Source organism: Falco cherrug, chromosome 1, assembly GCF_023634085.1.
Source record: "Falco cherrug isolate bFalChe1 chromosome 1, bFalChe1.pri, whole genome shotgun sequence".
Classification (NCBI taxonomy): domain Eukaryota; kingdom Metazoa; phylum Chordata; class Aves; order Falconiformes; family Falconidae; genus Falco; species Falco cherrug.
In genome coordinates this window covers 127,377,451-127,403,636 of record NC_073697.1, presented here as the reverse complement: position 1 = coordinate 127,403,636, position 26,186 = coordinate 127,377,451, and the positions used below count along the sequence as shown (strand labels likewise).

Below are 26,186 nucleotides of genomic sequence, written 5' to 3'. Positions count from 1 at the left end.
AGACCCTCCCCGTCTCTCCACCTCGTGCCTCTGCCCCCCCACCCACAGTACAGGGACCGGCGGAGGTGCTGGGGCACACGGGTGGGTGCTGCCCCAGGCCCCCCAGGTCCCCCACCACCCCTCGCTCTGCCAGGAGCGCCCACCCTGCCCGTGCTGCTGGAGGAAGTGCCAGCGTGAGGCTGCCCGTGCCCACTTGGCCAAGGATCTGCAACCATGGTACCGCATGCCCAACAGTGGTGGCTCCTGCCACACTGCTCCCACTGCTGGCAGGAACAGCACGGGGTGACCTCGCTGCTAGGAATCAGCTCAGACTTCTGGGTGCATCTACCCTGGAAACAGCTAACGCGCTGTCCTGTTGTACTGCAGGCAGGCATGTGCTGCAGCAGTGCTGGTGTTGCCCATGGGCAGCTGCGTAGCTCTTGGCACTCTGTGCCTGCACCAGCTCCAGGGGCAGGGGGGCACATGCCCAGTGTAGCAGTAAGACCCCCTGCCTTGCCCCTTGTTGGGCTAGACCAGACGGAGGCCGGTGATGCTCTGCGGGGCAGACCAGGCCCACAGCCATAGGGATCTGCTGGGAGAGCCTGGGCCATGCCCCTCGTGCTGCAGGTGGGGAGGGGGACACAGCGCTGCAGCACTCTGCACCTTCCCTGGCACGTGCAGGGGGAGTGGTGGGGCAGGTGCGTTCTGGTGCCCTCCTTCCCTCGAGGGCCCCGTGCTGCCCACCCCTGCCCACTTGGTGCATGTGCTGTGCTGCTGCCTCCACACACACACAGCCACCCTGACAGCCTCAGTCCAGCCGCCTGCACCATGGCCCTGCTATGCTGCTGTCTTCTTCCTCCCTCCACCACGTGCCACCACATGGCCTCGGCCCCCCAAGCCCTCCCCCCATGTGACACCACCCTGCAGCTGCCCCGGCTGGCTGCCTGTGTGCCTGCCGCCCTGCCTGTGCCCCTGCATGCAGGGCCTCATTGTCAGCTCCTGCTGCAGCCTGTGTTGTCAGTCCTGCAGATGGGTGAGCCATAAACAGCCCTTTACAGAAATGTTTTTCACACGCAGGGCCACATGTTAACAGTTTTTCTTTATTTACTGCCTCCATTTCCTCTTTGTTCCAGGAACTTGTCCTCCAACTTCAAGCTGCTCATGATTAGGCAAAAAGGCCTCTAATCTCCCCGATCTGATTTACCGTCACTGAGAGCAGGCGCTTCCCGTTACTGGCCCTGGACCTGGGAGCATGGACAGCCGAGCTCTGCCGGCTGCTGAGCCGAGCCTCTCCTCCCCAAAGCTGCCCCGCTGCACGCGCTGCCTTCCCAGCAGCTTCCTCTTCCAGTAAGCGCTGGGCAGCCCAGCCGGTTACACCTCAGGTGAAGGGCTAGTGGGGAAGTGCAGCCATGGGGCCCTGGGCTGGGGACCCCACCATGTCTGGGGCAGCTGCCCTGAGGCAGGGCAGGCTCCGGAGCTGCTCTCTCTGCTCCCTCAGGAAGGGGCAGCCAGCTGGAGCATCCCTCAGCCATGGCCTCCCCAGCTGCTCATGGCAGGGGCAGCTGGGTGGCCATGGGGTGCCCTATGGAGCTGCCAGGCCAGCTGCTGTGCAGTGCCTGGTGTGGGGACAGCGCCCGTGCTGGCCTGTTTCAGAGGCCTGATGGGGGTGGCTCAGGGCTTTGCACTGCGCAGCCCCCCCACCAGCCCCGGGAAGGGTCAGGAGTCCATGCAGGGGGCTCCTTCACTGGCAGGCAGCCACATCCCTCGCAGGACCTTGCAGCATGGCATGGCCTCCTCTGCAGAGCCCCACATTGCCAGCCCCACGCCTTTCCCCTGGGGGGCCAGGCTAGGACCTGGCTCAGGGGTCTCCCGGGCCATGGTGGAGGCTTGGTGGGGCCAGGTCTGGGGCCTGTGGAAGGGCTGATGGCCACGTGTGGGGCTGGCCGAGCCATGGCTGCAGGCGCGTGGGCAGCGGGAAGGCAGTGCTAGCACCTGGCCGGCGGCTGGGTGGGGGCTTGGCCAGCGCCGGGGGGCTCGCCCAGGGCCGTACTGAGCCACGGCTCCCACGGCTGCCACCTGCCCGTGCCGGCCCCACCGAACGTGCCGCTGCGGTGGGCTGAGCTCATGCTCCAGCCGTGCCTCCCCAGGGCTAAAATTAGCAGCGAAGCCTGGCCGGGGAGCGGCGCCCGGGCCCTGCCGCGGCAGATCGGGTTTCCCCCCTCCCTGCCACAAGCCTGGCAGCGGCCAGGGCGATTCCCGGAGCCGGACGGGCTCCCCCTGCCCCCGGCCCCACCGGCAGCCCTGTGCGCAGCCGCTGCCCGGCCCTGCCTGCTCACCCCGCCAGCCTGACCCCCAGCCCTGCGGCTCAGTCCGGGTGCGCGTCCCCTCTGCGGGCACCCAGGAGAGGCTGTGGCTGGGGGGAGGCACGGTGGGCAGCACCAGCGTGGCAGTGGCCCCTCGGCCATCGCTGGGCTGGGGCGAGCTGCCTGTGCCCTGGCACACGTGGCTGCCTCTGCACTGGTGGCTGACACTGCTCCCCCATCCCGGCAGAGCCAGCATGCTGCTGGCTGGGCCGGGCAGGGGCTGCGGGTGCAGGAGTGTGGGTGGTGCAAGTGGTGCCCTGGGTGTCCTGTGCTGGCTGCTGGCTGCAGGGCTGCCAGCGACCCTGAAGTGTTCTCCATGAGCTCAGGGGTGTTTTCCTGCCAGGCTGCCTTGACCCTGTGGCTGTGCTGCTGGCACTGCCTGCGCTGTGGGCTGCCATAGCTTGTCCGTGTGGGCTGGGGCTGGCTGGCCTAGAGGGCCCTGCTCCCATCTGGGCAGGGGGGAGCCACCATCAGTCATCCCCGGAGGGGTGGGAGCTGCGGAGCCAAGTGATTTCCTACTGTTGGGAATTGTGGAGCAACGCCTGGAAGTGCTGGGATGTGCTGGGCTCCTGGCTCAGCCTGCCCAGGGGCACAAGCCAGGCCCCCAGCGTGCTGTGCTGTGCCATGGCCAGTGCCAGGCTGTGCTGGAGGTGGAGGCAGCACCGAGGCACCGGTGCTGCCCTCTCTACCGGCCCCAGTCCGCTACCGTTGCAGTGTAATGGTGCTGTTGACATGCTGGGCTGGGCTCCCTGGGGCACATGCCAGTGGCTGCTCCCACACACAGCATCGAAGTGAGTCCAAGCCCAGAAGGAACCCTTGATGGCCCTGCCAGGACACAGCCGGTGGGCACTGACCCAGTGGGTGGCACTGCCCGGAGGAGGGCTGGCAGGGCTTGCCAGCACGGTGTGAGGGTTGGCAGCACCGGCAGCATCACCATCACTGCAGCCCAGGGCCAGCTGTGCCCCACCAGGCACGGTGGGCACAGCCCAGGGCAAGCAGCAGCTGGTGGCCTTGGTTTCTGGGCTGCCCGGGGCTGCTCCGGGGGGGGCCGGCAGGGCACCGGGGGTCTGGCAGCGGGGACGAGCTGAATGCCACGTCCCGCCGGGCCAGCAGCGAGCCCCGCATGGGCCGGCGGAGTGCCCGCAGCCCAGTGGATGCTGCCGGCCCCGGGCAGCTGGTGGGAGGCGCGGTACCGGCCGGTTCCCCCGTCCTCAACCTGCCGGCTGCTGGGGTGACCCCTCCCTCCGCCGGCAACAACTTTTCCAGTAAAACCACCACAGAAATCCCGGCTTCCCGACAGGCCCGCCCCTCAGCCGCCGGGGGGGCGCGGGCCGCCCTTAACCCTTCCCGGCCCGGCCCTGCAGCCGCCCCGGGCCCCCTGCGCTGCCCCGGCCGGTGCCTCCGAGCCCGGCGCCGGGCGCCCCGCGGAGCCGCGCAGGGGGCTCTGGCCACCCGGCCCGGGTCAGCGATGCCCCCGCTCACGGCAGGGCTGGGGGGGCCCGGCGGGAGGCAGGATGGCGGTGCTAGAGCGGCCTGACCCGCCGTGCACAGGCAAGCAGGGCAGGAAGAGAGCTGTCACGGCCACGGCCACGGCCCCGGGGAACTGCTGCACCCCATCCTGCCCCAGTGTGGTCCGGCTGCTGCATGGGAAGGGACCCCCCGAGCTCATGGTGTCAGCGGAGCAGCGGGCTGCCTTCCCAAGGTGCAGCTGACGCAGTGGGAGCAGGACTCAACCCCGCCGAGGGGCTGGAGGAGCATGCGGAGGGCCAAGGAGCCGAGAACCTTCTGGGAAAAAAGCCGCCCTCCAAGGGGCACCCCAGCACGGCCCGGTCCGGCCCCTGGGGCCACGGGGCAGAGGGGCAGCCAGGGGATTGTGTCCTCAGGTGGGATGGGGTCCTGCCCGTGCCTGGCTGAGCAGGACAGACATGCTGGGTGATGCTGGAGCTGGCTTGGGGAGCATGCAACCTGAGCCCCACTCACAGCAGGCGCCCACAGGTGGCCCTGGCGATGGCTTGGAGGTGCATGTCCCTGGGCAGAGGTGCGGGGACGGCTGGGCTACTCAAGAAGGACGGGGAGAGGAGACACTGCAGGTGGGTGGTGAGGAGGGAGCAAAGTGTTCTCAGTGCATGGGGCACAGTGGCTTTGGCTGAGTGTGGGCAGATTGGGGTGCCATTGCACCCCATGGGGTGCACCCCGCAGCAAGGAGCCGTGCAGGAGCCTGGGGGGTCCCCTCGCTCCTGAGCCCTGGTACTGGGAGCAGCTTTTGGGGGCAGCCTGGGAGAGCACTGCTGCCGGTGACGGCCCTGGGCCGGTGGCTGTGCCTGCTCCGCAGGGCTGCTCCTGCCAGGTGGCAGACCCAAGGCTGGCTGGGCACCGGGAGCTGGGGTCCGTGCTGGGAGCTGTACCGGGCTGTCCCCAGCTGTACCCTGCCTGCCGCCAGCCCTGGCCCCACACTGGCTGCTGCACTGGCTGAGCCAGGGCTGAGGTAAGTGCTGTAATTGTTTTCTCTGTGGCCCAAGATGAATAATTGAGAGGTCTTTGAGGAGAATTAATTAGCCCGTTTATTGGCAGTAAATGCTTTTCTCTAGATGATGAAATAGATCCTGAACCACACATGGGGCAGGCAGATGCAGGTCGCTGAGGCTGCTCTGGAGCTCGCTGGTGCCAGGTCCGTGGGCCAGCCAAGCTGGTGCCCTGTTTGCAGTTTGCAGCCGTGAATACCTCTGGAACAGCCCCCGGCCAGAGCTCTGCCCACAGCACCATGTAGCACAGAGGGGCTGGCTGGTGGCTGGAGGCAGAGGGGCAGGAGTGAGCCACAGAGCCCTTTGGCTGCCTGAAGCTGTCAGCTGAGCAGTGCTGCCCTTCTGAGCCAGCCCTCAGTCACCATTGCTGCTACTCCAGTGTCCCCTTGTCCCCACCAATTACTGTGGTGGTGCAATAAGAGCAGACCCCAGCACTGCAGTGTGGGAGCCCTCTGCCCCACACCATGCCCCGTGGCTTCCCGCTCCCTCCCGGCTCATAGCCTGTCCTGGGTGCTCCCTCCTTGTGCAGACCCTGCTACATCTCCTTCCTTGTGGCTGCCAATGTGGTGCCAGCTTAGGGCTTGTGGACTGCACCTCCTCCGCCCCCTCCTTCTCCTCCTCCTCCTCCTCCTCCTCCTCCTCCTCCCCCTCCTCCCCCAGGGATGAGGTGAAGGGCCCTGCATGGCCAGAAATGCTTAAACAAGGATTTCCTTGTTGCTGCACGAGCTGTTTGCCTTGCTCCCAGGCCAGCCGTTAATGAGGCTTGGCAGGAGGCACTGGCAGCCCCAGCCATTGGATTTCTATAAATCAACCTGGTGCTAATGCATGGGGCTTGCTGGGATGGAGCTGCTCAGCTTTGGTGCACGGGACCGCAGCCTGCAGGCTTGCCAGCACTGCGTGCAGCAGAGCAGGGGCCGAGCATGGGCATCCTACCCTGTGGGGCTGGGGTTGCTCTGCAACATGGAGGCATGAACGTCACCCCAGTCTCAGGGCAGTTGGATGAGCAGTTCCTGGGCTTGGAGTGCCACAGCCCAGTGGGGGCCATGGGAGCCCCTCTGGTCTTGAAACAGCTCCTCAGGCAGTAGCAGGCAGCATCCTGGGCATGGAGCATCGTGGCAGGGTGGAGAGAGGTGGGGGCTGAGGGGGCTGCAGCTGCTTCACAACAGGCAGGTCGGAGTGGCCCCTCCAGCTGTTTGTTTCCAGGAATGGCGGAAAGTGTAAAGCAAAATAAAGCAGCTCTCCACAGCCAAGGTCCTGCTGTGTCCTGATCCTTCCCCACGCCCCCACTCTCTTTCCCCAGACCTGGAGGGTGCTCAGCACGCTGGGGTGGCTTTGCCTTGGGGTTGGGGGCCAAGGCTGTGTCCCCTGCACCGGGTATGCTGCACGCCCAGCGTCCCCCTGCCCTGGGGCAGCTTCAGGCATGCAAAGCAGAGCAGGCAAATAGGCAAATTACCCAGCCCTCTGGGAATCATCGCTACAGCTGTGGCTGGTGACTACCGAAGGCAGGGCAGCTGGCCCCTGCCGGGAAGCAGGACCATGGTGGCAAAGCTGGCATGTGGGCCCTTTGCACCGAAGCTGCCTGCAGCAGATGTGCCCAGCTGCTGCTGGCACAGGGAGGCTGCACTGGCTGCGAGTCGTGCAGCCCCCAAGTAGCGTTGGGCTGCCCTGCCCAGAGCAGCTACCCCTTCCCAGCCAGGGACACAGGCTGTGTAGGGCTGTGCACAGCTGGGACCCTTGCTGGGGTGCTTGGATCATGGCATCGAGGAGATTTATATCGAGAAGGACCTCCTGGCAATGGGGTCTCTCATGTTTTGCTGCCAGCAGCCCTGTGTCCAGGAAAGGAGGTGCCAGGAAGTAGGACCTGTTATCTCTGTTTTCCCACAGAGATGTGCTCACCTTGCCAGGGCTGGCCCTGGGGGCCGTGGGCAGCCAGGCTGTTTGCTCCCTCACCTGCAAATGGTTTGTTTGGGGCAAGCCTGTCGCCCCCACGCTGCCTCGCCGAAGGGCAGCTGCAGCGGCCACAGCCTGGGCTGGGGCTCACTTTCACTCACAGTGGTTCCTGCTGGCTTTGTCTGCCCGATGGATTTGTCTGATCAGACCCCATCACCTCTCCCGTATGCCAGCCACTGTGTACCCCCACTCCAGCCCCCAGGGCCAGCCCTGGCGAGCTGGCAGAGCCTGAGGCAGAGCCCCCAGGGGGCAGCGGGCTGGCTGGGCAGCAGAGGCTTTGAGCAAAGGGGGTGTGTGGGGCTCAGCTCAGCTCTGCCCCAGCTATAGGGATCAGTGGGGCTGAGGCTCTGGGGAGGCTGTTACAGGGGGGATGTGGGTCTGTGCGGGCAGGGGCAGCAGCGGGATGCTGGAGAGAGCAGTCCTGGAGCATATGCTGGGTCCTGGCAGGCCGGGCTGGGTGTTTGGCAGGGGCAGCCCTCCTCCGGCAGCCCCCTTTACTGGAAAGTTTCCCAGAGAGGAGGCTGCGCCGGGTGGCTGGCTCTGGGAAGAGCCGCCAGTCTAAAAGGTGATGTTTCAGTTCCTGCTCTGTGTGCTTCCCCCTTATCAAGAAACCCCTCTGCTCTCACTCTGAGAGTTTCTGCAGCGTGTGGAAACCGAGAGAAGCCCCAGCCCTGGCACAGCCCCGCCGACTGGCTGGGCTCCTTTGGGGTCACTGCCAGCTACTGGGAAAGTCCTGGCCCCCCAGTCCCCTCCTTGCCTCCCCTCCAGCTGTAGCCTGGCTCTGGGGCTAGAGCAGCACATGCTGAGGCAGGCCCCTGGCCGGTGGTGTCCCCCCAGGTCAGCAGTGTCCCCCTGCAGTGACACCCCAGCAGGATGGCACCATGATGGTGGACACAGCAGGTGGGTGCTTGCCAGGAGCTGCTCTTCTGTCCATGGCCACATGCCTCTGCTCTGCCAGCACACCCCACTCTGCTCCTGACAGCCTGGGGTGCTGCCAGCGCTAATGGGGGAGGGATGTGCCCGGTTGTGGCAGAGGGAAGATGCTGCTGCTGAGATGGTGCACCCACTGTGGCTGGGACCCACCACTTCCCCTCTGTTGGCACCTGTTTGTGGGTGCGACTGCAGCTGGGGCTCCAAACCGCAGCCGACCAGACCACCGGTGACAGCCCAGCAGCAGCTGCGTCACACAGTGCTGAGCACAGCCGGCACTGGCGAGACCACAGCCCCGTGTGCCATGTGCTGGGACTTGCTTGTAGCTGGGGCAGCCGTGCGGGGCACCAGGGTGCACAGCTCTGTGGGTCGGGGCATCTGTGCCACGCTGAAAACCCAGGCTGGTACTGGCCCCCTTGCCGGCTCTGGCAGCTCACAGGGCTTTTCTCAATGCCGTGGGCAGGGACCCTCCCCACCAGGGTGCCTGTGCCCCTTGGCAGCTGCTGCGGCAGGGCCAGGGCTGGCAGCAGGAGCCCCGGCAGCAGGCTGTGCAAGGAGAAGGGACCTGCATGGCTGGGAGGGCATGGTGGCCATTCCATACCATTCCAGAAAAGCCCCCGGGGCAGAATTCTTGGCAGGGATGATTCATCATCCACTGGATGCGATTACTTGGTCTATCCAGTAAACCCTCTTCAGCCAAGCAAACCAAAGGGGCAGCAAGTACCACTGGGCCCTTGCCGCCACCAGCACTTGCTGTGGGGTGACAGGGCCACCCTGAGCCCTGCAGGCAGCACCGGCGGTGCCAGCTGAGCCAAGGAGGGCCAGTGGCAGTGGTCAGATGAGAGCTGCCGGGCAGTGGGGAGGTGGGTGCCAGGCATGGAATTGCCTCCCTGGCTCCTGTCCCTGCAGGGGCCTCCCTTGCCCCGGCTGCCACCCAAACCTGGCACAGGCCAGGGCTGCGGCCAGGTGCTTTGGGGGCACCGTCCCCCACCAGCGAGGGCATGTGGGACAGCCCTTTCCAGGAAGCGCATGTGAGGGCAGCCAGGCTGCAGAGTTCCCGACAGCAGCTCTGGTTTTAATAACAGCAAATCAATGGATGCCCGATTCCGGCCAGAGCAAACTCCAGCGCTTCCTTCCCTGGCCTCCCTGGCCCCTGCCTTCTCTGCAGGGCAGAAAGGACCAGGATGGGAGATCCGACCTGGTTGACTGCATGTGCATTTCTGAGTGCTGATGGCCCTGCACCTGTCTGCCCTGTCTGCTTCACCCTGTCCCAGCTGTGCTGCCTGCACCCCGGCATTGCCTGGCTTGGCTGCATTGCATGGGAGGGGATAGGAGGGGATGTTGGGGGTCCTCGCTGCCCCTGCCCAGCCCCTGTCTGTGCCCATCATGTGCAGGTGCTGCTTGCAGGGCTGCTCTGTGGCTGGGCATTCCCAGCTGCTCCCAGCTGCTCGCTTCCCCCAGCCCCATGCAGTGATTCAGCCCCCCTTCCCCACGGGGTTTGCACAAACCTCCCTGCTCTCTTTGTGCTTGTTTTGAGAACAGATTAGTCATGGCTCTTAGCTGGCTTCCAGCAAACTGCACAACAGCACCATGGAAAAACGAGAACAGCAAAGTGATGACTCAGCAGGGCTCACACTCCTGTGTCCCCTGGGTACCAACTGTCCCCTGCTCCTGCATGGCCCTGGGCACTGGTGGAGACCAGCCAGTGGATGCAGCAGCTGGGCCAAGGCAGAGGGGCGATGCAGGGAAAGAGAGCCCCAGGGCAGTGCCTGCCTGGAAGCAGCAACGAGCAGGGGCTTGGGGCGGGGCGGGGGGGGGGGCGGGGGGGGCGGGGGTGCTGGCTGGCCAGGTCCATGGGTGTGATTGAGTGCAGCCTCCACCTTGTCCCCAAACCCCCTCCTGTGGAGGGTCCCCCCCAGCCAGCCAGCATCTCACCGCTCCAAGTTCTCCCTGCCACTTGGGTGGCTGGAGCATCCTGGTGCCAGCAGCTCCAGCTCAGCACCCCAGGAAGGCTGTGTGGGTGCAGGGGCTACCACGGTGCAGAGAGGCTTCTGAGTGCCTGCCAGGCTGCAGCTCCACTCCCTGGAGCTACATGGCTGGGGATCCCCAGTGCTGCGGGCTCAGCAGGCACCCCCAGGCACCAGGGCCCTTGTGGCCACACCTGTGTGCCAGGCTGTGCCAGTGACAGGAACTCCTGGGGCGGGCCCTTACCGTACCTCACACCTCGCTCTGCAGCCCTTTATTGCCCTGCCTTGGCTGGCTGCCCGGCAGCACGGTGTGCTGCCAAGTCTTCATGCCAGGTGGTTTATCGTGATCCCATGGCGCTGGACACCAACTGGTGTTGGCTGCCAAGGATGAACAATGTAATTGCTGGAATTACAGTAAAGTGCTCCCATTCCCACTCATTAAATGCTGAATCGGGGCCCTTGGGTCCTTGCAGGGAACATCTGCTCCAGCTGTGCCCTCTGCCAGCCACACGCCCTGTCCTTGCCCAGCATGGTGCTGCCTCCACCCATTGCCCCCAGCCTGGCCGGCTCAGGCTGGAGCTGCTCTCTGCTGATGGGCCCTGGGAGCTGTGGGACAGCCCCACCAGGCTTATGGGGACATTTGGGGCCCCTGGCATCGTGCAGCGGTGGGGAGGGGGAAGGCACGCAGGGCTGGACTGGGAGCAGCAGCGCCAGCCCCATGGATGCAGAGTCCCACATCCAGCAACCCTATCCCCAGCTGCGTGTGCAGTGTTGCCACCGCCTGCTCCTGCACTGGGGCCGAGGCCAGGGCTGATGCGAGGCCAAGGGATGCTTCAGGGCTGGGGTTTGGCACCTGCCCACAGCTGCTCTGCCAGGGTCATCCAAGGACTCTGCACTATGCTGGGCAAACACACCAAAGGCAGCTGGCAGCCTGCTGCCCGGAGCACCCATGGGGACCTCCCATGACATGCCATCGGCATGCCTGTGCCCAGCGGTGACCACAGCCAGCAGCAGGTGCCTTGCCACTCCCTGCAAATGCAGGTGCAAGAGCAGTGCGGGCCAGGGCCTGGGTCACTGGTCAGGGAGCAGGAGACGGCTGACCCAGGGGAGGGTGCAGGATGGCGTCTGCCCATGTGCCAGCATTCTCAGCCCACCCTGGACATGGCCCTCCTGGGATGACACTGGTGGCGCTTGGCAGTGGGACCTTCCAGCTCCGGTGCAGGGGCACATCTGGGGCTGCAGGACATGGCCCACTGCTGTCCACCCACCCGGCAGCCCCGGCGCTGGGCTGCTGCTTCCTCTGCCTTGGCTGTGTACCCAGCTGCGGGACGGAGCAGGGGGGTCTGTGGCTGCCATTGCCACAGCAACGCGGCTTTGTTTGAAACCTTCCTCTGAAATGTCAAGCTTTTGGGTTCCAGCTGCTGCTGCTGGGATGAAAACTTCCTCTCAGGCTGTGGAAACACACTGGGGTGGGTGTTTCCACTCTGAGCATCTGCCTCCATGTGAGCAGCAAGATCTGTGCCCTGTGCCGTGGCTGGTGGCTGTAGGGCACCGGGCTGAGACCTGGGCAGGCGCTGGAGTGGGCAGGGGCAGCGGGGTTGTGGGAGAGGCTCGTTCCTTGCAGGGTCCTGGGGTGAAGGGTCTGCATCTCTCAGTGCTGGCTGGGAGGGCAGCAGGACCCCCGGCCCAGCTGATGGGTGAGGGGGAGTGATGGGCTGGTGGATGTGGCTGCTGGGTGGTGGGGCCAGGGCAGCGCAGCCTCGCAGAGCTGCTGATGGAAGAAGTGAGGAATCGGCAGCTGCTGGCTCCCTCTGAGCTGACTTTGGATCTGGCTGGAGAAGCAGCAACAGAGAGGGGTTTCCATGGGGACGTACACAGGCATCCCAAAATACACCCTGGCTAGGGCATGGGGGTCCCACTGCAGCCCTGCACTCCCCGCCTGCTCACAGCCCTGCTGGGGCAGGGAAGAGCCAGGGGCCAAGCCAGGCATGCAATGAAGGGGCTCAGGGCAGCCCCCGTGCCTCCACCAGCCACCAAGGCTCTGCCTCCTTTGTGCCAGTGGATGGGTGACCGCTGGCTGAGCTCCTGCCACGGCCAGGGATCTCATGCCACCCCACAGGGCCAGGCTGTGTGCACCTGCCCGGGGCAGAGGGGCAAGACCAGGGGATGCTGTGGGACCAGGGGACTTCCATGGGCCCCGGGGATGTCAGACTGCAGGGCTGCACATCCTTGCCTCTCCTCCAGTGCGGGCAGCCATCACTTGTCCCAAGCCTGCAGCCAGGGCAGCCGGTGCCAGCCTTGGTCTGTGCCGCAGATCCTGAGCTTGTTCTTCCCGGCAGCATGCTGGAGAGCAGATGTCTCAGTCCCTGTTCCCAGCCATCCCCCTGGCCCACAGAGGAATTGCCATGTAGGAAGCAGGTGGTGCCATTTACAGTAAGTCCCCAGCTGCTGCACAGCCCTTTCCTGCATCCTACTGGGAAACGTGGCAGTGGATGTGGGAACGTCCTGGCGTTGTAGAGCTGAGGCAGGAGGAAGTGGGCGAGGGGTGTGCCACGAGGTCGGGGTGTTTGTGCTGAGCTCCCTGCCTAGTTCTGCCACTGTGGCAGCTGTTGGTGCTGCTGCTCACTGCCACCTTCCTCGGGTGGCGGCCGAGTCCTGGGTGCAAGGACAAGAGAGGCTGGTGGGTGACCAGCCCCTCGGGTGACAGCCCAGCCAGCCCAAGGGGACACCCATCGGGTGCCCCATGGGGTGCCACCTCCCTCCCACTGAAGACTGTGGGTCATGCCTGTCCCCACGGCCAACTGGTCCCATGGGATCTCTTGGATGGGCCAGCACGGGGCCAGCGCCTGCACTGCAGCCTGCCCTGCCTGCACATCCTGCCTGCAGGGAGCCGGCAAGGCCCAGGTGGGACAAGAGCGTTCCAAGCTGGAAGGTCCCCTCCTGGCATCGCTACTGCTCCTGTGAGGGGACGGGGCTGCTCTCCACACACTAGTGGCTGAGGACAGGCTGCTGGTCCCAGTGTGGGACTGGGGTGCCCTCGTGAGTCTGTGCTGCTCCCCAGGGATGGCCTCTGGCTGTGCCCGGCCGGGCTTCGCCGCACAGCTGGGGTCCCTGCAGCAGAGCAGTGGTGCCCTGCTGGCCTTGCCGGCTGCCGTTCTGCCTGCCCCCCTGGGGCTCTCTGCCTGCCACAATCACAGGCTGCACTTGTTTCCTGTTTTTGGGTCTGCAGATGCTGGTACGCAGCAGAGCAGGTTTCCTGCACCCCCTGACCCCGCAGCATTCGGGTTTGCCACCCTGGCGGACACTTTCTTCTCATGCCAGTGATGCGCCAGCAGTGTGGTGGGAAGCATTGGTGGCTGCCCTGTGCCCCTGTGGGGAGGATCTGGGCAGGGCAGGGGGTTCCACAGGCAGCAGGGGAGCTGCCTGTCCCTGCCTGACCACCCTCCTGTGCCTCAGTACCTTGGTGGGCTTTCGTGTGGCCCTGTTCATGCTTGCCTTGCTCCACACAGCCACCATCGCAGTGTGGAGGAGGTGGTGGCACTGGGGACAGGCTGTGCTTACAGCTGCTGTGAGTTCTGCTGGTTTTCAGCCTGTGGCTCCCATGCTGCCTGGAGAGGTTTGTGAGCCAGAGGTCTCCCCACCTGGGAGGCAGCTGGGAATGAGCCAGATCCCACAAGCTGGTCATGCATGGGTGCACAGGGCTGCAGTCACCTAAAGGTGTAGTCACACCAGGTTTGGGTTGTTTGTGCTCAGAGCAGGTGAGCGGAGCTTTTGGCTGACCTGACCCATCCCATGCCATGCCATGCCATCCCATCTCATGCTATCCCATGCCATGTCATGCCATGCCATGCCATGCCATCCCTTCCTATTCTGTCCTGTCCCATCCTTTCCTTGCTGGTGCCAGCTCAGCCCCAACACAGAGGAAAGCCTGTAGGTGGCTTCAGCCTCCAGCTGTGTGCTGCCCGTCCAGCGCCGGGAGGACAGGGCCCACGGCCACTGCCCGGCACAGGGTGTTGTGCCAGTGCCAGTGCCTGTGCTGACACTGGTGCCTGTGTGGTGCCTGGTCCATCCCAGTGCTGGTGTGGCACAGCAAGGAGACTAGATGCCCTACTTAGCTGCTGGGTTACCTGGCTTGGCTCACCGTGGCTGCCTCTGTGCTCGCTGCCAGCTGGTCCTCAAGCTGCCCCAAGTCCCCCATTGGGGGTGCTAGCTGACTGCCGGAGTGCTCCTGGCCAGGCGGGTGGGAGCTGGGGCCTCAGGGTGAGCAGGGCTGCAGCACCTGCTCAGCCCCAGCTCAGTGGGCAGCCTCACTACACCTGCTTGGTGCCCGACCCCAGGAGACATGGAGTGGACGGAGCTGTGGGACAGCAGTGTCCTAGTCCCGCTCTTGTTGCCCCATTTGCTGTCCAGCTCCGGGCACTGCCATGCAACGTAAAGGTCTAACCACAGCTGAGAATGCCTTCCCCATCCAGGAAGCCTCTGTGGGGGTGAGCTCAGCTGGCCCCGGCCCCAGCCGCAGGGCAGAGGGGAACTGGCTGCCTGTGACATGCTCGATCGGCCACTTACGAAACATGGGGCCAAGTCCGCTCGGCTTTTCTGGAGAAGGCGAGAGGTTTGTGAAACCTTCAGCAGGGATTTGCCCACTGGCCGCCGCGTCACTGCTGCTGCAAGGTTGGGTTTATTCCAAGAAACCCGTGGGGTTGGCGGAGCTTCCCGGACTCTCAACTCAGCAGTGGGTTGCAGCATCGCTGCGGCCTGAGCAGGAGGGAAGAGGCCCCCGAACAGCAGCGCAGACACCCGGGGCCCTTTTGGGAAGCGGCAAACCAGAGCTGCTCCCACAGGGATGGGGGAGCTGGGCTCTGACCGGGGGTGCTGGGCAGGGCTGCTGCAGGCACCCTGCTCTGCCCCACCGTGTGGCGCTGCAAGCCCCCTCACTCTGCCAGGGGGTGCTGGGGTGCTGAGCCCCCCCAGCCCCCGGTTCTCCATCCCCTCCTGTGCCTTGTTCTGCCCTGCGAGGCTCCAGGCGCCTCCCTGGGTGCTGTGAGCGCTGCAGGGGCAATGCTCCCTGCCTGCCGGGGGCTGCTCTGCCCCGCGGTGCTGCTCCCACCCAGTTCCCTGGCATGGGGCTGGGAGTCACCGGTGCTGCCAGGAGCCCTGACGTCGGGGATGTGCCTCGGCAAGGCCTGGCGGGTGGCCACCCGCGCACATGGACATTCTTCACATAGCTCTGGCGGGTGCCTGGGCAGGCTGCATGGCGCTTCCTGGCAGCCTGTGAGCCACAGCCCCAGAGAGCAGCACCAAAATAGATGCTGGGACCATGCCGTGCCTGTGGCCTGAGTGGGCACATTTGCCATCCCTCTGCTCCAGGGTGAATCCTAAGGGAAGCCTTTCCCTAGCAGCTGGGGTTCCCTGGGCCCGAGCACAGTGCGTGATGCCTGGCACAATGCCTGACACAGTGTGGGGCTGGGGGTGCTGTGCTGGAGGGGCTGTGCAGCACAGGGTGCCTGGGCACAGCCTGCTCCTCGCTGCCCGGGGCTCTGTGGGGTTGCAGGGGGCTGGACCTCTCCCAGGAGTTTCCCCTACTCCCCCTGAATGCAGCTCTCCAGCCAGGCACCTCATTCCCCTCCAGGCAGCCTGAACTGCAGGTTCATTCCCATGGCTGGTCCACTCTGAAGAAGGCAAGAGTAGTGGGCCAGGTGCTCCTGGGGGCTGGAAGACCCCTGGGGGAAATCCTCTCCCTCCTCCTCCTTTTGTACCCTTGGGCATCTGCTCCGGTCCTGGCTGGGGTCTGATGGGTGGGGGTCTGCACAGGACAGCCCTGGGACAGAGCTTTTGACTCTGTATTATGCAGGTGAGCAGGACCTCAGCTTCCCTGCTTAACCCTCTCTGCATTCCAGCTTAACCCCTCCTCCCGAGCCTGCTGCACCTGCAGCAGAAGCGCCACAAACCCTTTTCTACCCCAGTGCCTCTCAGTGTCCTGTTCGCGCAGCTCTTCACTCATCATGCACCACCTCCACCTTCCCCTCCTGAAAGTGGGCTGGGGGCAGGAGGGGCACGCTGCAGAGCATGGCATGCGTGCTGAGAGGGCTGCACTCTGAGCTATGCCACGGGCCAGTCTTGGCCACCAACTTGGCTCCTCCAGGCCCAGGGCGATGGGCCGTGTCCCACCATCCAGGGACCATTTGCAGCTGCACCATGCTCCTGAAGCCAGGAGCAGAACCCATCCCCGCAGTGCCTTGTGGCTTGGCCCGGTAAGCAACTTGCAGGGCTTAGACATACCTGAGCGCTGGGACAGTGCTTATGCACGCCGGGCTGTGAGTCACTGCGGTGGGATCACCCTGGCACAGCGAGCAGCTCCAGGAAGCCAGTGCTTATGTGGTGTAAACACTGTCCCGGCGTTGCAGCAAGGGCAGCATCCAGGGAGAGACATGTATTATTGCCAGGGGTCTCAAGCAACCTCAGGGGTGCAAGGGAGAAAACAAACCAGATCTGAGGTTTTTAATTAAAAAATAGTGCTCTTTATTATAAATTATGGAAACATCTCCCTTTTGAATATAAATATAAATAATATGTGCAAAGTTTCATCTGAGTTTTGTTTTGGTTGAATTTTCAAGCATGTTTTTGCTCAGCCCTCGAGGCTGGAGGTGAAGATGGAATCTTTATAAAAGACAGTGATTCACGTTGGCCTGTAAACATCCCTTCGGTTAAAAAAGAAATAAAACTTTAAAAAGCCAGAAAAACCCAACCACTTCTCCAGGCAGACGCAGAAAAGCACTTGCAAGACGATGTGCTCCAGGGGATATTCCTGCCACGTTCCTGCAGGAATCGGTGCCCCCACAGAGCAGTGTGGCCAGGGTCTGTGGGAAGCAGCCAGGCAGAGGAGGGGTGCAACGCTCGGGGTAATGGTCCAGCAGCAGCACCAGGTCCTCAGGGTGTGCCTTGCAAACGTAGTCTTGCTGGACTTTCAGCAGTGATGGGACACGCTGTTTCCCCTCTGGCTTCATGACTTGTCACCGGACTGTTATCACTCAACGTCACCAAATGATGTGCAGTGACCCAGACCATAGGGCAGGGAGAATATTAAGGCTAAGTCCCCTGGAAAATAGCAACGAGGGGGAAAGGCAGCGACCTGGTGTGAAAGGAGCTTCCACCCACAAGGAGGCAGCAAGAGGTAAAGTACAGTACGGGCAAAAAACACTTTCCCCTTAAAACTGAGGAAAAGCGATCAGGCACTAGCTGGACTCAAGTGCTTTCCATTCTCTAGTGGTAGAAGGGGCTCTTGCCAGGACACTCCCCAGGTGTGGTCCCACCGCAGCAGCGGGGATGTGGCTGCCGGGGTGCATATCGCTCTGCGCCACGGGTGCCATCCTGGCTGCCCCAGCCCACGGGGGCTTTGCCAATGGGCTCTCCCCGGCCGTGACGGGGAGGCCTCTGCACTGGGTGCACTGTAACATCCACAGCCCGACCGGAACAGTCTCCTTCCCCATGGAGAGGGCATGTCACGCTTCCTCAGGGGGTCTCCCCCCAGCACCAAGGGTGCCAGGCAGTGCTGGCTGCAGCCACAGCCCATGGTGGCTCGCTCCAGTCCCCCTCTCCCTTTGCCAGAGGGAGAGGCTTGGCGAGCCCTGTGAGTTCCCGTGCTGGTGGGGTGTTGTGCCTGTCCCCTGCTCTTGTGCTTGTAGCGTGTAATCTCGCTCCGCTGGTCCCTTAGAGAGGGGCATCGTACTGGTCCAGGAACTCCTTAATGGGAGCCGGCAGCTGAGTCATCTTCTCGTAGGAGTCCAGGTGCCCGTTGACAGTCTTGCGGCAGAGGTGCTGGAGGGTGGAGACGCTGGAGGAGAGCGGGCGGCTCAACACCAAGGGGATCTTCTCACCACCCGAGTAGATGTAGTAGGTGCGCTTGGGGTGCAGGCCCCCCCCTGGCTGCTCGGGGACTGCACAGGGTGCGGGTGGCATGTAGTGATGTACCAGCTTGAGCACGCAGTCGAAGCGGGGCACGGGCTGGCTGCTGCGAGGGTCGCTCTGCAAGGAGAAGCTGCCTCCCTCGCACTGGATGCGCAGGTTCTTGGTGCCAGACTCTGTCTTGACGCTGAGGGTGAAGAAGTGCCGCTGGTCCGAGCTGTCCCTGATGAGGAAGGTGCCGGCCGGCTCGGTGCTCAGCAGCAGGTTGGCCTCACCGCCCGTCACCGTGCTCCAGTAGAAACCGCTCTCCTGCAGCTTGCGCACAGTGTTCACCACCAGCTGGTACTCGCTCTTGGAGCTGAACGTCTTGAGGCGCAGGCTGGTGTCGAGGGGGCGGCTCATCCCGGCGGCGGGGAACTTGCTGTGGGTGACCATGGCGCAGGGAGCCAGCTTTGCGCGCTCGGGGTGCTGCTGCCGGGAGCAGCTGCTGCTACACCATCACCTGCGGCGGAGACGGCAGTGAGCCACGGCACCCCCGGAGCCCGCCTCTCCCCTCCCGGGAGCGCCGGCACCCCCGCTCCCTGGCTATTGCCCTCCTGGGGGCACTGGTATCCTCGGTCCCGGGCCACCACGCTCCCGCACGGGGCACCGGCATCCCCCGAGCCTGGCTCTCCTCTCGCCGGGCAGCACTGCCTCCGCCGGTCCCCGGCTGTCTCACTCCCTGCGGGGACACTGGCATTCCCGGCCCCCAGCTATTGCCCTCCCAGGGCACCGGTATCCCCGGCTACCACCCTCTCCAGGGAGCGCCGCACCCCCCGCTTCTCGGCTGTTGCTCTCCCGGAGCACCGGCATCACCGGCTATCCCACTCCCCGGGGAGCACCGGCATCCCCGGTGCCGGGCTACCCCTCCCGGTGGGACAACCCGGTCCCGCTTCCCGCTCTCGGCGTCCTGTCCCGTCCCTCCCACCGCGGGCAGCGCCGTACCTGGGGCGCGGGTGCCGGAGCCGGCCTCGGCGGCGGCAGTACAGTGGGGCCAGTGCACGGGGGCGGACGGGCGGCGGAGCTGCCAGGGCCGCCCGGGGAGGCTTCTTATAGCGGGCGCAGAGCCCGCCCTCGGGTTCCTGGAACTGCGCGGCTTCTTGTAACGCTCCCCGGCGCCCTGCCGCCGCCCCGCCCGGCCCGGCCCGCCGCCAGCCACCGCCGGCCCATTCCGGGCAGCGCGGCCGCCCCCTCCCGCTCCCCTTCACGCTCTTTCCTTCTAAGAAGAGGAGAGTCCCGGCCGGCCCGGCCGTGCCCCCCCCCGCCCTCCCCGCCGGGAGAACCGGCTTCGGCTTGGCTGGGCTGCCCCGAGCCGGGCTGCGGGCCCCCCCCGGCAGAAGGGCTGCAGCCCCCGGGGCCGCGGGACACTCGCATCGGGGTGGGAGTGCTGCCGGCGGGTGGCCACCGCAGAGGGCGGCAGCTGGGGAGCGGGAGTGCCCCGGGAGGTCACTGCAAAGCTGCCCCTGCCTCTGCTGGGGGGCACCCGGATCCCATCCAGGCAGAAGCACGGGCTTGCCCCGACAGGGTGGCTTGGGCCTGGCTGGCAGCGTGCACCAGAAGGGGGCTGCCGCGATATGCAGTGGGGCAGTGGGTTCAGCATCCTCACATCATGGGCCTTTATTTCGAGTACAACACGCCAGGCTGCTGCCAGCATCTTTGGAGCCCTGCTCCCGGGCAGCCATGACCCATGAGGGTGGCAAGGGACAGTGGTGGCAGTGGCTCCAGCGGTGCCTGTGGCCAGCAGCTGGGGACCGCACTGGCTCTGAGAGCAATGGGATGGTCCATGCGCTTGGGGCTTTGGCACTGGGCATGGCAGAGGGCAGGGGCCGAGGCGCCTGTCTGCAGAGCCGTTGCATGTTGGTGGGCAGCTGCTGCAAGGTCGAGAAGCCGGGGCCCTCCTTCCCCTGGCTGGGTGCCCTCCAGGCGGGTGCGGGCTCTGTCCCGCAGGGATTTCCTCATCCCTTTGCCCTGCCTTGGGTCTGGCAGCTGGAGCTGGCAGCCACGGTGCCAGTGCCCTGGGAGTGCAGCGTGTCTGGCCTAGCTGAATGGGCAGAGATGGGGGACCGGGGCCCCCCTTCCCCACCTGGTTTCTCTGCATTTTCGTTTGGCAATTGTTAAGTTTCAACCTCAAAACCAAACCACACTTTGTCAGTGGATTTTATTTTAAATAGTTTAATTTGCCCTGGAGGAGCTGCCACCGCCGCTGCTGCCTCTGCCAGTCAGGAATAAACACCAGAAGAGCAGTTCTGGGAAGTGAGGCTGCGGTGAACCAGCTGGTCTGAAATGCAAACGAGCTCTGGAGCTCTGCCTGAGGCAGGAGTGGTAAAACCCGGGGGAAGGGACGGGGAGGGAGGCTCCGGCCGGGGGGCGGCGGCTTCGTGCCCACCCCCCCCCCACCCCCCCCATCCCCCCGCAGCGGGACGGGCTTCCCGCAGCCGGGGCTGGGCGGCAGCACTGCGGCTCTGCCGGCCACAGCGGCGGGATCCCCCCCGGGGCTCCGCCTCGCCCTGCCCGGTGCGGGAAGCCACGGGGACACGGCGGGGACCCTGTAGCTGTAGTCCCCGGGCCGGGGGAGAGGCTGCCGGGACGGCGAATAGCGGTTCCGCCGCGGGAAGGAGCCGTGCCCTTCCCGTGGGAGTCGGCCGGGGCCGGGGATGAGGCGAGGGAGTCGCGGGGGGGCTGACGCTGCCGGGACGGCGGTCAGGTTCGCGGGGCTCGGGCAGCGCCTTCCCCAGCGAGGACGTCCCACGTGGGCGTGGGGAGACCCTGGCCAGTGAGCCCCCCCCAGCCCTCTCCCGCGCCCCCGCTGGCAGCACCCTTTGCCTTGGGAGCCGCCTCGACACGATGGGGACCGGCAGCCGCGGCGAAGCACGGCGGCCTGGGCGCGGCGGACACGGCGCTGGGCCGGTGGCCGCGCCGGGGCACCCCGGCAGCAGCGGCCTCGGGCCGGGTCAGGCCGCCTCGCTAGAGGGTCCCGGCCAGGGGACGGCCGCGGGCGGCCCGGAAGCGGAAGCGCGGGGCGGGCGCGTTGCCATGGCAGCGGCCGGAAGCGGAATACCCACGGGGCTGATGGCGGCGGCGGCGGGGGGCGCGGCCCTGTGGCGGCGGCTCTCGGCCTGGCTGCCCCGGGGCCGCCTGGGCCTGGCCGCGCTACTCGGCCGCCTCTCCGACCGCTTGTCCCGCGGCCGCGACCGCCGTGCCCGCAGGTAAGAGCAGCGCCGAACCCAGCCCGGTCCTCCCGGCGCGGCGGGCGGGGGGGGGGGCGCGGGCGCTCCCGTGGCTGCGGCCGGGCCGCGGCGGGCGGGAGGCCGCGACCGCCTCCGCTGTCGGCCTTGCGTTATCCGGAAAGGCCCGGGCGGGAAGCGCGCTGTCCCCTCGCTCGTCGCTTCTCCTTTCTGGGCGCGGTGCTGCCCGGGGGGGTTCTGCTCCCTCTGTGTCCGACCAGCCCCGTTGAAAAGGCAGCTGAGGCGCGGGAAGCGCTGTCCCTGCCGGTAAGGGACCCCTCGGCTTCCCCCGGGCCCGGCGGTTTCGCAGAAGCAGTTGCCATTTTCCACAGTGAATCAGCTGCGGAAGAGGCTGGTCAGGGTTGCGGCTCATCCTGCTCCTGAAGCTTGCGTTAGGCTGGCACTCTGCTCTAGCTGTCTGTTTGCCCATGGGACAAGAGGTGGACTTGATCGCTGCCTTTTTTTTTTTTTTTTTTAATTTACTTTAGTCTTTCTTTCAGGTGCTGAACGATGTTATGCATTTGCTAGGCATCACTTTCCACCTCAGCTATGGCAGGTGCCGGTCAGCTGCCAGAGTGGCATTGGCGGGGTTTTGGGTGTTAGGCAGAACCCACCCCAATGGGTGACCGTCCATGGATGGCGAGATCCCCCCCCACTCCCCATCAGAAGAGAGATGAGAACAGTTCTCAGTCCCATCTGTGCTGGGGCTGCATCTGGCATGAGAGAGGTGTGGGGGGAAGAGGGCTGTGCTTTCCTGAGGCAGTCACCATTAACGCTGGAGCAGGTGAATGATCAAACTGTGTGCAGAGGGTGTTTTCACCCTCGTTTTAAACTAATCTGAGTGGGCTGTTGCAGGAAGGAACGGGCCTTCATTCCTCTTCCTGACATCCCCCTTGGGCAGCCGCACAGTGAGGCACAGTGAGTGGGATCCAGGAGCTGACTCTGAAAATTGCTCAAACTCCCCTTCCTTTCTGTCCTTCCCCGAGGTGCAGAAAGGATGGGGAATGCGCAGCTGCAGGGGGGTGGGTCTGCCCTTCTTGATGCCAGACCAGGCGTGTGCTGTGCCAAAGGGAATGCACAGCTGCAGCCTCGGACTGTGGTTCCTCCAGTCAGTCGTTCCGTAGCTGTGCTCCCCTGAACAGCTTCTCCTCTCCTGATTTTTGCCACTGCGCTGCTGCCTTGGTTTCGCTGGTGCTGCTACTTTTTTGGGGCTGTGCGATCAGGCATGCAGTTCTGCTAAAGACAAAACATTGAAACTGGAGATTATTATCTTTCTGTAGAACCGTGCCCTGATCGGAACTGTGTCGGAAGTGATCAAACAAAATGCTTCAAAGGAGTCTTCAAAAACAAGTTTTTCCCCCCTGGTCTTTAGGCATCACTTTGCATTGTACTTGGTAAGAGAGCACTGGAAGGATTCTGTGTTTTGTTTTAGCTAGTACAGTGCCTCATACAATCTTCTGCATGAGTTAAACTTATTTTTGTAAAGGTGGCATCTCTTGTATCATGGCATGCCTTCACTCTCCTTTTCCCTCTGGATGGTAGATGTGCTGTTGTCTCAGAGCCCTGCGTTAGCCCATGTTCTGCTGCATGTTCTGGCTTAAGCCAAGGAAATTATTTTCAAAACTTCTCATTTGTCAGTGTTTTTAGCATAGGTAAATTCCTAGACTGAGCCCTGGAAAGAGACAACAGAATTAAAAGACCAGCAATCTGTAATCCCCCTGTGTGGGTGACGTATGCGTGGGTGAAAGGACGGCACTGTATCCTGCAGTTTCACTTCGCCTCTGGTTCTGCAGATGAGGTTTTACAGTGAGTAAGAGTGTTTCAGCTCCATCATGAGCATCATGAGTTTGTGGACCAAAACCACAAGTTTTAAAAATAGAACAACAAAAAAAATCCCTTGTTTATATTTAGGGTCAACTTTTTTATGCAGGAAAGATTTGAGGTAGTTCCTTCTAGTTCTTTTTTCTCTTTCTGGTTAATTTGATGACGTGGAGTACATGAGAAGGATCTCCCACCCCCCCACCCCGCCTTCTGTTTCTCTGAAAGCTGGTTTGTCAAAGTATGGAATTTTGATGATTTCTTCGTAATGTTACATGGTTTCTGATTGTTGTGTGTGCACAGTTGAAAGGATTCTGTTGTGCTTGGGTACTCGCTTGAGCTATTTTCGGTTACTGGTGGGTAGAAGCTGCTGCTTCGATAGGTGATTGCTGTGCCATTGTTAATGTTATTTGGAGCAAAATACTGATTTATTTGATAATTATAAAAACCTTAGGCTATCAACACTAAATAAGCTCTGAAAGTTCAGTATTGAATTAAAAGATCAAACAGTGTAGATACACTGTAAATTGCATAGGCAATAAAAAATCCAGAGTATAGAAATTGTGGATATCAATACAAGCATAGAATTGATCTGAAGGCTCAAACCAAATAGCGCTGATGACGCAGATTGGTTTTGCTCCCTCAGCAGCACCAGGAAAGAACCGCTTGAATAGCGCCTAGTCTAATCCATAAGCCTGAAACGTTCAACCACATAGAGTGAGGATGCAGTTTAACTTGCAGTTTTCATGCTCTGCCAGAAAGTGGTTTCTTGGAATCATGTTTCTGGAAAGTGGCTTCTCGGCCACTGTACTGGCTTCTGGAGGTATAATTGGCCAGGATTGACCAATGGAACAAATATGGAAAATACTTATCTCCTCTTGCTGATAAATTGTTAACATAAAATGCATAAAATTTGCCACTGTTCCTTCACTGGGACTAATTCCAGAGAATGTAATTTGTAATCTGCAGGGCTAGGTTGCAGCCCCAACTTTGTTATTGCTCTGCAAGCTGTATACGTTGTTGTTTTTTAAAAAAGTATTTTTGGGTGCTAGTCTGAATTCACATAGCTCGATCTTCCTTGTTCTGTTTTGCTATGCTCACTTGGTGGTAACATAGCAGTGGGTCTCCGCTCCCTGTGTGCGGCTTGTGCCTTGAGATGGCAGTTGAGCAAAGATGCACAAAGGTCCTGCTCAGGTTCTGTAAAGATGGGCTATAATGTGCTTGAAAAACAGATTTCTTATATTTTTCTACTTTGACTTTTTAATTTTTTAAACATCTTCTATGGAGTATTTCAATTGTTTTTAACAGCCTTCTATCGGTAATTTGTATAACTTCTGGGTACCAGGTCTTAGCCTGGTCTACATGATCTGTTGAAACCCGCCATCCTAGGAATTCTTGCACAGATTGACTCAGATTTCTGTTGTGATGAATAGTCGGTGACAAGTTAGTGGATTTTCCAGGAAATGCAACTGCCAACTTTTTGGCTTCTGCGTAAGGGTATTCAGAAACCTTGTGAAGATCCAGTGTTTTATCATGAAGCAAATAAGTGAAATCATCTTCCTGGAATCCGTGGTCGTTTGAGCTTTGGATTGTGGTAAAACCTAAAAGTTCCTCATAACAAATTCTGGTAAAGGTCATAATTGAGTTACTTCATGGTACGTGGCAGTGGCAGAATGCATCAGGATTGGTCACAAGATGGTGGCTGCCTGTTGGCCCGAGGGACCTGGTGTTCCTCTGGGAGGAGACCAGCCACCTTGATTCTGTCCTGACAGCAAGTCTGACTCCTGTGAGTAGAATTTGCAGACCGGGACGTTTTCTGTCCAGTTTGGGGATGTAGTTCAGTCCCTTGCTCGTCTGCTCCTGGATCTCACGGGAGTTGCTACTGCTAATTGTGCTGAAATGTGGTTTTGTCATGTGGACAAACTCCTACCAGGAGTTATTGTATGACTTGATGAATTTGCATGCATGAAATCTCCAGGGAAGAGATGCCATTTGCTTCTTGACACCCCCCTAAGCATGACTGTTAGCAGTAAAATGGTTTCTTCCCTGAGTGACTTAAAAGGAATTAAGTTTGTTCTGAAATTTCTTTTTTAAAGCATGAGCTTCCTGCTGTTTCCCTTACAGTTACTTTGAAGTTAGTAAGAGAAGTCTTGACCTTCTTGTAGTGCTTGTGCAGAATGCAAGTGGCATTGTTGTGGAGGGCTACCTCGTATTTCTCAGTTGTGGTTCTTGGCATGTACCTGTTGAAACACACTCAATCCTTTGGTAGCTCGTTCTGTGGGTATGACTTCATTGCTTTTGCTAGGACTTGCACTCCAGCACTGTGTGTTGTAGGTCTTTTTTTGGGTAAGTTTGAGGGGTTTGGTCATTTTTCTGTTTTGTTAGGGAACGTGTTTCCTGCAGCTGTGCTTTTTAAAACATCTTTACCTGAAACAGAAACAACTAATCTTTAGCCCAGCTGAGAACTAAGCTGGATGTGAAAGTGACTGTTGGCTGTGGCAAAGTGGCTGCATGTGATAGACACTTCACAAGTAACTGATTACAGGTGTAGCTGGTATTGCAGCAGCAGTGCCAGGCATCTGAACTGCGGGTGTTTGGGAGAGTTCCATCCTCAGTTTCTTCAGCTTCCAGCATGTTTCTTCTCCTGTGTTCCTGTTCTGATTAAAGTTATTTCCTCTCACCTCCTCTGCCAGCTAGGGGAAGGAGCTGATGGTGTTAAGATCTGCTCTTCCACCTTCTGCCTGTGTTTTTTCTATTTATAGGTTTGGCTTTGGTGATTCAGCTGGGATTAAGGAAAGGGAAAGGCATTTCTGCCATTGTGGATCCTTACAACGTATTGGCTCTGGTGGCAGCTTGCTCTTTACCTGCTTGGAGACTGCTTTTGGGAAGCAAAGGTTCCACTATAAATAATTCCTCTGTCTTTCTTTTCACAGATCATCATGGCTTCTTCTAGCCCCATTGCTTACCCCTCCTGTTCCTGTGATCACAGCCCCACCATGTTTGCTCTGTCCCGAAGGAGCACACAGGTTCCAGTGGATCAGGAACCTGGTTCCAGAGTTTGGAATCTCCAGCTCGCATGTCAAGGTGCTTTCATCCCCAGCTGAATTCTATGAACTCTTGAAGGTAAATTGTGGGTTCCAGGTTGTGGGAATGGGTTTTGGGGGCTGAGAGCTGCAGTGGTTATGGAGAATCATAGACAAGTTGTTAGGAAGGAGCATCTGCAGGTTACTAGTCCAACCTTCTACCTGAAACATGATTGTTGTCAACACCAGGTCAGGCAGGCTTTGTCTAGCTGAGTCTTGAAACTGGCTGAGGATGGAGGTTCTGCCTCTGGGCGAGCAGTTCCAGTGCTGCGCCATCTTAGTAGTTTACAATTTTCTTTCTGTCAGACCTGAACTTTCCAAAGCTGTTTGTGGCTGCTGCTCGGCTGTAACTACCAAGAAGAGTTTGGCTCCGTCATCTTTGTAACTACTCTTCAAGTAGTTGCAGGCT

At 61.6% G+C, this 26,186-nt stretch overlaps 2 protein-coding genes across 9 annotated transcripts in view; one reads left to right on the top strand and one right to left on the bottom strand.

The window, feature by feature from the left end:
• Positions 1 to 16,189: 16,189 nt before the first annotated feature.
• On the bottom strand, positions 16,190 to 18,693 carry SOCS3 (suppressor of cytokine signaling 3). Its single transcript, XM_055700914.1, has 2 exons — positions 18,598 to 18,693; positions 16,190 to 18,115 (listed from the first exon to the last, which is right to left on the bottom strand). The coding sequence occupies exon 2, from the start codon at positions 18,046 to 18,048 to the stop codon at positions 17,419 to 17,421; it is 630 nt and encodes a 209-aa protein (XP_055556889.1). The 5' UTR covers positions 18,049 to 18,115; positions 18,598 to 18,693; the 3' UTR covers positions 16,190 to 17,418.
• A 1,404-nt stretch (positions 18,694 to 20,097) lies between these two features.
• PGS1 (phosphatidylglycerophosphate synthase 1) overlaps positions 20,098 to 26,186 on the top strand; it is a 34,327-nt gene continuing 28,238 nt past the window's right edge. For 3 of the 8 annotated variants that reach the window (XR_008729955.1, XM_055697179.1, XM_055697170.1), the window contains exons 1-2: positions 20,103 to 20,858; positions 25,628 to 25,817. Coding sequence is in view for 4 of the 8 variants with exons in the window: in XM_055697179.1 (XP_055553154.1) it covers positions 20,497 to 20,858; positions 25,628 to 25,817 (552 nt within the window). In the remaining 4 variants the exon portion in view is untranslated. Of the gene's footprint in view, positions 20,859 to 25,627; positions 25,818 to 26,186 lie in introns of all 8 variants that reach the window. The other 5 variants (XR_008729960.1, XR_008729959.1, XR_008729958.1 and 2 more) reach the window with 4 other exon arrangements.